The 12,880-nt window shown below is 34.7% G+C and overlaps 1 protein-coding gene across 1 annotated transcript in view; it reads right to left on the bottom strand.

The window, feature by feature from the left end:
- Positions 1-12,880, bottom strand: part of cnbd1 (cyclic nucleotide binding domain containing 1) — a 59,654-nt gene that overhangs the window by 9,494 nt on the left and 37,280 nt on the right. Inside the window, exons 6-9 of the mRNA XM_016279027.1 lie at positions 11,755-11,900; positions 8,528-8,619; positions 8,095-8,232; positions 6,470-6,602 (exon numbers count right to left, since the gene is read on the bottom strand). Of these exons, the coding sequence (XP_016134513.1) occupies positions 6,470-6,602; positions 8,095-8,232; positions 8,528-8,619; positions 11,755-11,900 (509 nt within the window). The remainder of the gene's footprint in view (positions 1-6,469; positions 6,603-8,094; positions 8,233-8,527; positions 8,620-11,754; positions 11,901-12,880) is intronic.

Here is a 12,880-nt window from a genome sequence, read left to right as displayed (position 1 = left end):
TATATATATATATACACACACACACACACACACTACCATTCCAAATTTATATATTACAAAAACTACCATTACAAAAGCCATAAAGTCATTAAGATATTGATGACTGAAGTAATGGCTGCTGAAAATTCAGTTTTGCATCATGCAAATACATCACATTTTAAAATGTATTATAATGAAAAAAAAAATGTTTGTAATAATATTTCATAATATTACTGTTTTGTTGTAATTTTTACATCCTATTATTAAAGTAGACGCCAAGGGCAGAAGATCTCTTTTAAAGAAATAAATTAATTTGTGTTCTGGGTGGTTAAATGTTACCATAAATATGGACACCATATTCTGTCTGACTGGGTGGGCCAAACAGTAACAGATCAGTAAACTTCTGCTCAGATAATCAAAAACAGTCATGCTGGACTGGATATTTGGACTACAAGTCCAGCCATGGAACATGATAGAAAGTAAGATGGCTAGAGAAACCTGGACCAGACTGGATTCATAGCCCAGGGGTGGCAGTCCAGGCCAGAATAGGAACAGGCCAGCTGTGGACACAGGGTGATGCAGTCCAGCGCTGGAGACAACAGGCTTTTGTTTGGCATAATCCTGCTGTAGAACAGAAGATATTCGAGTTTACAGCTCATGTCTCTGGAGGGGCAAAGTGAGACATTCTGAGTAGCCCACAGACTGGTGAACTAATGGAGCAGCGATTTCACTTCTGATCTTCAATGACATCTTTGTTTAAGAGGAGAAATAGAAAAAGACTGCTGAAGGAGGGAGGAAGACACCTGAGACCTTTCTTACAGTGGGTCCAAATAAGATGACACAAATCAAGCGTAGTGTTAGTTCTGGCAGGTCGCGTGAGTCAAGCTTGCATCAGCTGACTCTCAGCTGATCCACGTCTACCTATAGGAATACGACGGCTATCATGGCATTCCTATATAAGGTCTATTCAGTAATATTCAGCAGCTTTATAGCTTGCTCAGGAGGAAATTAGTTGGCGAATTCCGTCTCTATAGGAAGCGTACAATCAGGAATATTGCAAGAGGGGTTCATTCCCCACCAGATTCAAGTTCGTGAACTTGAACGTGAATTCGCTGCATTGATTGATATGAGCTGCAAGATTGGAAGTGACCTGAGTGAGCACTGCTTCTCGCAGCGATTTATAATTGACATGGACCCTTTGCCCACAAATCATTACTGAAGTTGTGCAAATGTGTCTGAATCAGCAAGAGTTTACACAAGATCTGCCTTCCTCGCTGGAAGGAGTAAGATATCAAGAATGGGATCAAGCATCCACGTCACAGCTGGCTATATTTCACCCTTTATTCATCTCTGAATGTCTTCACGAAGCTAAGCTAAGTTTCTTTTTATTCTCATTGCTTAAAGCTATCAGGTTATTGGCAATTATTGCTCGTTGTTTAAGGCTAGTTGTTCAGTAACATGCTTGATGCTTTAGGCTTATTGGTTTTATTTCGACATGCTGGTACCCAGTTAAACTTGCCACAGCAGAGGATTGTTTTTAAAGCTGTTGTTTAAGGCTCTCTGATTTTTGAAACATGCTTGCTGCTTAAGACACATCTAGTATTGGAAATGTTGTTTCTTTAAGCTTATTCAACTATTATTGCAACACGCTGCGTTTAAGTCAGCAACATGCTTGTTTCTTAAAGCTATCTAGTGCACCGTATGTACATTTTGCTACTAAAGGTTGTTATTCAAATGCTAACAACGTCATCTGGGTAAGGGCAACATGCTTGTTGCTTAATTTTCGGGTATTGACCATATTCTTGTTACTTAATCTTTTCAGGTACTGCATTAAAGGGGCCCGCTTCTCAGCTGCTTGTTAAAGAAGAGCACCCCTTTGCTGCTACTCTCCTCCTGTAAGGGCCATGCTGCCCCAGCCTCTGCTCTTTCAGAAGGACATGCTTCTCCTTTCAGATTTGCCATCAGTTTGTGGTTGGGGGGTGTCAGCCTATGTTTGGTGGTTATTACTGCTCTCCCTGCTCATTCATGACAGGCTGCATGGATGAGCGGGCAATTTTTACCCAGAACAGAATTGCCAATCCAACCTGTATGCAAAGTGTCAATCATTTTGACGATAGTGGTCCTTACAGAACTATAGTTAGTATGGAGATGCATCAATACACATCTGTTCACACTGTACCCATCATGCCCAGTAAATGTTCTTCTCTCTGTATAAAAAAAATACATATTGTATATAGTGGCCCTAATATCACTACAAATGGTTCAAGCCATTTTCTTAGTTTTTATTCTCGTTTCCAGATAAAATTTAAATAAAATATTTTTTCCTACAGAAACAATATTGTACAAGATGACAAAATAATTCTGAACATTATATAATAATTTTACTATACATTTTTACATACATTTATTTTTTTATTAATTGATAATGTAGCAATGCATAGTAGATTTAAAAAATGAAAATAAGCATTTATTTCATTGTTTTAAAAAAGGAAAGTATATTTTTATTCAGCAAAGATGCATTTAACTGATCAAAAGTGACAGTCAAGACATTTATGATGTTACAAATTATTTCTATTTCAAATAAATGTTTTTCTTTTGAACATTCTAGTCAAAGAAACATTAAAAAATATATTGTGGTTTTCAGAAAATGATTAAGCAGTACAAGGATCATGTGACACTGAAGATTTTAGTAATGGCTGTTGAAAATTCAGCTTTGCATCACAGGAATAAATTCAATTTTAAGTTATTTAAAGTTGTAATAATATTTTATAAAATTACAGTTTTTACTGTACTTTTTATTAATAAAAAATGCCTTGGTGAGTAATGGAAATGAGAGTGTTAATGGTTTGAAGTTTACAGCTAAGGACAGCCAAAAGGAAGTGCAGTTGTCTCTGGATCAAGGCTTTTGGGTTATGCATCACAGTCAGGAGGAAGTTCAAATGAGGACAGTGGCTTTGGTGAGGCAGGGCGGTCACGGGTTGTTAGGCAGTCAAGTTTGGTCCGTAAGGAGTCATACAAAGGGAAAAGCCATTAGGGTTTTCCTCTTCTGCTTAATCCCCGAACTGGGACTGGGACTAGCACTCAATGAGTCCATCGTGCTCACGTGTGAGTTATCGACGTCATTCTCACACCTGTTAGTCATGTTCACATGTTGTGCTGCTATCCGAGGTGCTGAACAGTGTGCATTGTAAGTATAGAAGGCATGACTTCACACCACACCATTTCCTCCAAACACACACATACACACACGCGCACACACACACACAAACTCTACTCCTAAATCTACCCCTCAACCAAAACTTTATGCTATTTTAGATTTTCAAAAAAGATCATTCTGTGTTATTTATAAGTTTGTTTCAACATGGGGACCTAAAAATGTTCCCACAAGGTCAAAATGTACTAGTATTACTATTCTTGTGGGGACATTTGGTCCCCATAATGTAGGGAATACCAGGACCACACAGAGTCTGTTTAAACATACCCTGATCTGTAAAATAAACTAAACAAGAGATTAAAATATAAAATATTACTAAAGAATCGCTCACACCACACAAGTGCATTATAGTATGATTAGGGTTGTCAATTTAATAGAATTTAGTATGGTTAATTACAAATAAATATAGAAAAATAATGTGTTAAATATTAAAGTGATATTAATAATAATATACAAAATATAAAACTAATACAAAATTATATTATTATTATTATTAATATTAACACATAACAGATTACAACAAAATTCAAGAGGCACCTTCAGATTCCAGATTTTTAAATAGTTGTATCTCGACGGCCAAATATTGTCTTATCTTAATAAACCATACATCAATGGAAAGCTTATTTATTCAGCTTTCAGATAATGTATAAATCTCAATTTTAAAAAATTTATTCTTATGACTGTTTTTTGGTCCAGGGTCATATATATATTTAAGGGGTGTCAATTTAACACAATAATGTTGTATGGCTAATTATTAAAAATATATATAAATAAAAATAAAAAAACACACACACACACACACACACACACACACACATATATATATATACATATATACATATACACACCAATATCAAATATGTTATATAGATAAACATACAATGAATAAATATTATATTGTAGCATGTTCAAGCATGTTGTGTTATAGATAACAATGTGCTTAATGTTAATGTTGCACTGCATTCATTTTTGTGTTGCGAACTGTTATTGGATGTTCGAGTTGGATGTGAAAAGAGGCTCCGCCCCTGTGTGTGTGTAAGGGAAAAGAGAGAGAAGGAGGGGGAGAAAGAGTGCCTCGCTGGTTCAAGTGCGGTTCTCTTAGAAGTCGGGTTGTGGCGACAACAGCCCAAATAAACACCCCTTGTACATCAAAATGCCTCATCCTTGTCTGAGAACGCTACACTATTATAGATATATGTTAATTTAAAATATATAAGAGATATAAAATATAATATAAGGACATTTTCAAATGTGTGTTTTTAGATTGGCATTTTCAAAATTTTTAATACACTTCTGTGAACTCATCTATGAACCATTTTTGTGTTTAATTGTTTGCACATGTTCAAAGATCTGGTCTAGCATGGAATGATCTCACTTAAAAGTGTCTTTAAAGAAAACAGATTTACTTTATACTTAAAAGCTGAAGCCTTTCATTAAAGAGGAAGATACAAATGAAGACATATAATTGGAGGGAGGATGGAGATAATGGGATGCAGCCACGGAAGAGGAGAGATTCCGGCAACTAAATAAAGATTTCAGCCATGATAGCTGATCTCTGCCCAATATCTCAGCACAACCACAGCATACCATATGCCCGCCTGTCAGCTCCAGGACAGGAAGTGAGATTGAACAGACTAAAAGGGTAGTCACACCAGACTTTGTGTTCAACGCATTTCCTTTCATGCCCATTATAAGAAAAAAAAGGAAAAAAGAGACCTGTCCTTTCCTGTGCACAAAAGCTCAACATTAGTGAAATCAGAGCTGCAAACGCAATTTGAGCTCAGATAATGTATAAATCTCAATTTTAAAAAATTTATTCTTATGACTGTTTTTTGGTCCAGGGTCATATATATATTTAAGGGGTGTCAATTTAACACAATAATGTTGTATGGCTAATTATTAAAAATATATATAAATAAAAATAAAAAAACACACACACACACACACACACACACACACACATATATATATATACATATATACATATACACACCAATATCAAATATGTTATATAGATAAACATACAATGAATAAATATTATATTGTAGCATGTTCAAGCATGTTGTGTTATAGATAACAATGTGCTTAATGTTAATGTTGCACTGCATTCATTTTTGTGTTGCGAACTGTTATTGGATGTTCGAGTTGGATGTGAAAAGAGGCTCCGCCCCTGTGTGTGTGTAAGGGAAAAGAGAGAGAAGGAGGGGGAGAAAGAGTGCCTCGCTGGTTCAAGTGCGGTTCTCTTAGAAGTCGGGTTGTGGCGACAACAGCCCAAATAAACACCCCTTGTACATCAAAATGCCTCATCCTTGTCTGAGAACGCTACACTATTATAGATATATGTTAATTTAAAATATATAAGAGATATAAAATATAATATAAGGACATTTTCAAATGTGTGTTTTTAGATTGGCATTTTCAAAATTTTTAATACACTTCTGTGAACTCATCTATGAACCATTTTTGTGTTTAATTGTTTGCACATGTTCAAAGATCTGGTCTAGCATGGAATGATCTCACTTAAAAGTGTCTTTAAAGAAAACAGATTTACTTTATACTTAAAAGCTGAAGCCTTTCATTAAAGAGGAAGATACAAATGAAGACATATAATTGGAGGGAGGATGGAGATAATGGGATGCAGCCACGGAAGAGGAGAGATTCCGGCAACTAAATAAAGATTTCAGCCATGATAGCTGATCTCTGCCCAATATCTCAGCACAACCACAGCATACCATATGCCCGCCTGTCAGCTCCAGGACAGGAAGTGAGATTGAACAGACTAAAAGGGTAGTCACACCAGACTTTGTGTTCAACGCATTTCCTTTCATGCCCATTATAAGAAAAAAAAGGAAAAAAGAGACCTGTCCTTTCCTGTGCACAAAAGCTCAACATTAGTGAAATCAGAGCTGCAAACGCAATTTGAGCAATAGTCGTTGGACACTCCTGCAATGACACACACATAAACATATGCACCTAAATGAATATCTAGGCTTCAATATTTCCCAAATGAGGTGTAAAAGCAGCCGTCCTGGTAATTAAAGTCAGCTGTGCGGGTAATGGAGCAGCTTGTATTTTTCTCTAATCATATTCAAGCGCTCTCCACCCATAAACACATTTATTTAGGGGCAAACGTGTTGAGTTTTGCACTAAGTGAAGAAAACCATAATGCCATCCAGGTGCTAAGCATCAGTCAATGGAACAAAACTAAACTAAAGTGCGTAAGATGCCGCCGTGATTCATTGTGACAACACATATTCAATCAAGACACCCACTTACCTTGATTAGCAGGGAATGTTCTTAGCTGCATGCTGTCGACCAGGTGGTTGATGGAAAGCTTTGGCCAGTGAAGGTACAGCTGGCAGCCCTGGATCAAAGACACTTTAACTTCATGGTCCTCTGCCAGGATGTCCTACAAATAACAATAGAGGACACTGTCTCATTGATGGAATAATTTTAGGACACCAAGTAAAGGATGCACAATATATCTGTATGCCAGTTTTTTTTTTTTTTTTTTTTTTTTTTTTTTTTTTTGATTAGTTTTGGATAATAATCAGTAATTCAGAATTTAATTGTATATACTTGGTTCTGCTACTTTAACATTTGGATGACCTTTGTCATCATCTAATGCTCAGACTTAATCCTAATATTAATAATTTATTATTAATAATAGCAATAATTTATGAATATTATGATTAAATAATTGAGTTGTTAATAAAAGATTAATAAATATAAATATTACATTGTAATCATTTAGCTTATCTTCACCATCATCTAATACTCAGAGGTAATCCTAATAGTATATTGATAATAAATGATAAATATTACAATTCGTTTATTACAATATTAAATCTTAATAAATTATATTGTTAATGAATATATTAAATATTATTAACATAGACTGTCATCTAATGCTCAGTCAATTTTAATATGAATAATTTATTAATAAATTATTAATATTAAGATTATATTATTACAGTAATGTGATATAATAAAATTAAACAAATACTTTAATAACACTGTCAAATATAATCTTTAGCTAATTTCAAAATGAGTATTTATTTTTCATATGGTATATTATAATGTTGTGATGCCTGATTTTAGTGTTTTATTTTTCATTTATTTGGACAAAATATTATAGAATTTTAATTCTGGTCATTTATCAGTTATATCATGACAACACTTACAGTGTTTTATTTTTCATTTATTTGGACAAAATATTATAGAATTTTAATTCTGGTCATTTATCAGTTATATCATGACAACACTTACAGTGTTTTATTTTTCATTTATTTGGACAAAATATTATAGAATTTTAATTCTGGTCATTTATCAGTTATATCATGACAACACTTACAGTGTTTTACTTTTCATTTATTTGGACAAAATATTATATAATTTTAATTCTGGTAATTTATCAGCTATATCATGACAACAATTACAGGCCAGAATATAAAATATTGGTGTCTCTAGTCTGCAAAGTACATTTCTCTTTTGTGTTACCTTTTTTAGCTTCTCGTAGCGAGAGCGAGATATTTTGAGAATCTCGCAGGTTTCGAGTGTCCCGACACCCTGGATGATGGCACCTCCATCTACAGCATTTACAGATTCACTGGATCCAAATGAACCTCCAGCAGCAATCTAGATCAACAAAGACACCAAATCCAGTGCACTGTATGCAAAGCTTTTCAAATGTTGTGTTCAAGAGGCCAGAATTCAAAGACATCTTTAAATTGCTTTAAATAAAGTTACCATCCATTGATGTGGATGCTAATATAGTTATCATGAACGGGTCTTAACTGTAGATTAGAAAAGAGCAAAAGCTTGTCAGAGAATATGCTAGTCAGCAACAATTGCCAAGGTATGGTCTCTAGTCTCCAAAGTACATTTCTCTTTTGTGTTACCTTTTTTAGCTTCTCGTAGCGAGAGCGAGATATTTTGAGAATCTCGCAGGTTTCGAGTGTCCCGACACCCTGGATGATGGCACCTCCATCTACAGCATTTACAGATTCACTGGATCCAAATGAACCTCCAGCAGCAATCTAGATCAACAAAGACACCAAATCCAGTTCACTGTATGCAAAGCTTTTCAAATGTTGTGTTCAAGAGGCCAGAATTCAAAGACATCTTTAAATTGCTTTAAATAAAGTTACCATCCATTGATGTGGATGCTAATATAGTTATCATGAACGGGTCTTAACTGTAGATTAGAAAAGAGCAAAAGCTTGTCAGAGAATATGCTAGTCAGCAACAATTGCCAAGGTATGAATGGTAATGTTTTTAACGTTAGGCAAAGCAAAGGGTCAATAACTGATTAACAAGTAGCGTAATTTATACCGTAGAGATTGTCTGATCCTCTTTAAGGGTTTCATGGTTGAACGGTTTCACTGAGCCTTTCAGAACAAGGTAAAATCCATTATGCCCGAAAACTGTAATCAGAGAAAGAGAAGGAAAGATAAATATGGCAGAAGACACACACGATTAGAAAAGCCTCCGCTCAACAGTTACAGTTCAGCTGTTTCGGGTCAAAACGCATGACCCCATTATGCAGGTGGGCAAGAGACTGACTATTAAAATCGTATCACTGTTTCTGTTATGTAGAGAAATAACACACATGCAGTATAAGATTTCACACATTACAAGAATTCAAAAAGTAGCAACACTAGTCACAGAGTCACTGGAGCCCGTCTCATCATAAATAAGAGCATTTGTATGAAGGGATGCATGCTGATGGGTTCTAAAAGACCAAAAGATGAGATATTTCTTGCAATCAACTGTAAAATAAATCCAAACAACTGCATTTAAATGAACGGTTCTCTGTGGAGCAGTGAATTTCAAACGTAAAGGGAAAGTTCACCGAAAAATGTTAATTCTGCCATCGTTTACTTATCATCATGTCACTCCAAATGACTTAAATTTCAATCTTTTTCTTATATAATTTCAATGTACAGTTTCCAGTGACCTGGAATACAGTTATTGTTGTTACCTAAAACTATTAAAACTACGGTAACACTTTACAATGTTAGTTAATGTCTTAACTAACATGAACAAACAATGAACAATACATTTATTACAGTATTTATTTATCTTTGTTAATGTTAGTTAATGAAAATACAGTTGTTCAATCATTGTTCATGTTAATTCACAGTGCATTAACTAATGTTAACAAGCACAACTTTAGATTTTAATAATGCATTAGTAAATGTCAAAATTAACATGAACTAAGATTAATAAATGCTGTATAAGTGTTGTTCATGCTTAGTTCGTGTGAACTAAAATAGTTAACTAATTAAACTTATTGTAAAGTGTTACCAAAACTACGGTACTTAAAAAAAATACAAAAATAAAGAAATAAAAATTAGAACGGTTGCACTGGCAACTTACTGAAAATTTTAGTTTAAGCTGAAGTACAAAATCAATAGAAATATTGAAAAAAAAAAACTTTAAAAATTACAAAACGCACATAACTAAATTATTGAAACTTCAACTAAAATTAAAATTACAATTGAAAATATAAGAGACATTTTAATGGACATGGACCAATTTTATGATAACTTTTTGGAACTTGACAGCCCAAATAGTATTCAAAAGTGCAATCAAGACAATCTGTAAAAATGTCGATTTTAAGGAGGAAAAACAGTGGAAAGTTAATAACGACAGAAGACACAAGCATTCACTCAGCACCCCCAAACAAGCATATATATATATATATATATATATATACTGTATATATATATACTTTTTTTTTTCATACACACACAAAGAAACACAAATAAATCTCCTTGACGCAAAGATCTGAATGAGATGAAAACTGCTCTCTGAAAGCAAGCCATCTATACGCTAGGAAAAACACTCCACAAAATCTCTCGCTCCAAACACGAAAACTTTTCAGCCTGGCGCAGACGGCTATCAACAGCAAATCACAGTGTTTATGCTCTGTAATCATCTGCAGCTAAAACTTGCGTCCATAACAAAGCCCTTCCCCCCTCCATCTGTGGCATACAACATACCACAGCCATTACTGTCCCTCTAGACGAATCAATAAAGAAACCTCCATCTCCAAAACACCAGACGTTTGCAAAACAGTAACCATCGGTATAGAGGCACGGATTCATGCTTTCATCAAATTGTCTTTCCTTTATGTTTTTGCTTAGTGGTCCTGAAAGAATACGTGGCTGTTATTGAGCACAGATTAGCAGACGACTGAACACGTCGATAGAAAATCACACATGCTGGGTTGGGCTCTCAACCTTTTAGAAACACATCCAAACACTTGACAATATTCACAGGCAAGACTGAAAGATGATGCCAATGAAAGATCTGTTTGATTTGTGTCGATAGATCGTGTTGCATGAGGCCACTGATACATAATATATGAACTAACAGTTTTGGATGAGAGAATCTTCTTCTTTGGGGAGTGAGCCAGATGTTTTGCAAGGCTCTGAATCAGAAAAAGACAATAAGGTAATACTGTTCATGAAGCCTATATATAAACAATATTGCATGAGTAAGATTGCTGATGTTCTCATTCATGGATAAACTGTTCTGAAGCTGATAAACCTGCTGAGCTAGAAATAGGAAGCTTCTAAAGAAGCACAATTCATTTATGGAGTGTTTTTATGGATGATTTCCATCTGCCATTGTGCAAAAACACAAATGGTGGATGAAAAATTATAGATGAAATTATCTTGAAATAAGACATTCCCTGACACATAACATTACAAACCTCTGACATGTGATTTTCTGCTCTTATGTTATATACCAAGACTTATGGGTAACATTTTACAATACCTCATAAGAAATAATTATTTAAATGTTGTTTGGTTTCTCACACAAAGCTATTGTATGACTTCTGAAGACTCTAAATATAGTGCATGAGTCATATGAACCACTTTTTCATTATATTGAAAATAAAGGCCATAATATTCTTTTAAAAATGACTCTGTGTGATTTTACAGTACAGAAAAAATGCAGTCATATGAGTTTTGAACAACATAATCTTTAAGTGAATTTTCATTTTAAGGTGAACTTTGAAGAAATATTTCACCCAAAAATTAAAATATGCTAAAACTACTCACCTCAGGCCATCCAAGATGTAGATGAGTTGCTTCAGCGGAACAGATTTGGAGAAAGTTTGCATTCCATCACTTGCTCACCAATGGATCCTCTGCAGTGAATGGGTGCCGTCAGAATGAGATTCCAAGCAGCTGATAAAAACATCACAATAATCCACACCACTCCAGTCCATCAGTTAATGTCTTGTAAAGTGAAAAGCAGTGAGTTTGTAAAAACACAAATCCATCATAAAGGCTTTTTACATTTAATTGCTTTTGCATATTATGGATAGAGGCACACATTCACTGCAGAGGATCCATTGGTGAGCAAGTGACGTAATGCTAAATTTCTCCAAATCTGTTCTGATGAAGAAACAAACTCATCTGCATCTTGAATGGCCTGAGGATGAGTACATTTTCAGCAAATTTTCATTTTTGGGTGAACTATTCCTTTAAGAGTGTATGTGCTCTATTCTTTTAAGAGTGTGAGTGTGTGTATAAATATCTCACTGATCTGTCCGCGTTCCCAGGTCTCGACGGTGGTGATGGTACTAATCTGTTTCAGCTCTTGCGAGCCCAGCTGTGAGGTCAGACTTTGGACTCCCTTCAGCAGTTTATAAATGATATGATGCTCTGACTGGGATCTCTCAATAGGGCTACAAAACACACAAATTCATTTTTCAGGAGAATAAACAGCAAACTCTATTCAGTTGGCGCTCACAACATTAGAGCTACTTAGAGGGGTAGTTCGCAGAAAAATAAAAATTATGGCATCATTTACTCACCCTTGAGTAGTTCCAGTCCTGTATAAATTTAGTTCTTCTGTTGACCACAAAAGAAGATATTTTGAAGAATGTTGGTTACCAGTTGCCAGTAGCCATTGACTTTAATGGTATTGAAACATTGAAATATTGGTTACCAACATTCTTCAAAATATCTTCTTTTATGTCCAGCAGAAGAAAGGAATTCATACAGGTTTGGAACTACTCAAGGCTGAGTAAATGGCAAAATTTTCATTTTTGGTGAACTATACCAAAAGCATTTTAAACTTATTTTGGCAATTTACATTTCTATTTAGTCATTCAGCAGACACTTTGTTTTATCCAAAGCGACTCACAAATGAGGACAATGGAAGCAATCAAACAAATCAACAAAAGAGCAATGATATGCAAGTGCTATAACAAATCTCAGTTAGCTTAATGCAGTACACGTAGCAAGGTTTTTCTTTTTATTATTACTATATAATAAATAAAAAGAAGAACAGAATAGAAAAAGAATAGAGCAAGCTAGTGTTAGAGGTCTTTTTTTTGCTTTTGATAATTGTATAATATATCAAAAGAAAACAAATAGGTAGAATACAAAAAGATTAGAAAAGCTAGTGTTAGTTTTTTATATATGTATATGTATATATATATATATATATATAATTAGAATAGAGAGTGCTAGAGTTAGAGGGTAAAAAAAAGATGGAAGAGATGTATTCTTAGCCGATTCTTGAAGATGGCTAAGGACTCAACTGCTCAGACTGAGTTGGGCAGGTCATTCCACCAGGAGGGAACATTTCATTTAAAAGTCAGTGAAAGTGATTTTGTGCCTTTTTGAGATTCCACGAAAACGGCGTGCGCATGAACGTAAT

The sequence above is a fragment of the Sinocyclocheilus grahami genome, unplaced genomic scaffold, assembly GCF_001515645.1.
Source record: "Sinocyclocheilus grahami isolate Dianchi unplaced genomic scaffold, SAMN03320097.WGS_v1.1 scaffold126.1, whole genome shotgun sequence".
NCBI lineage: Eukaryota > Metazoa > Chordata > Actinopteri > Cypriniformes > Cyprinidae > Sinocyclocheilus > Sinocyclocheilus grahami.
The sequence above is the reverse complement of the archived record's forward strand: the minus strand, read 5'-3'. Positions and strand labels throughout refer to the sequence as shown.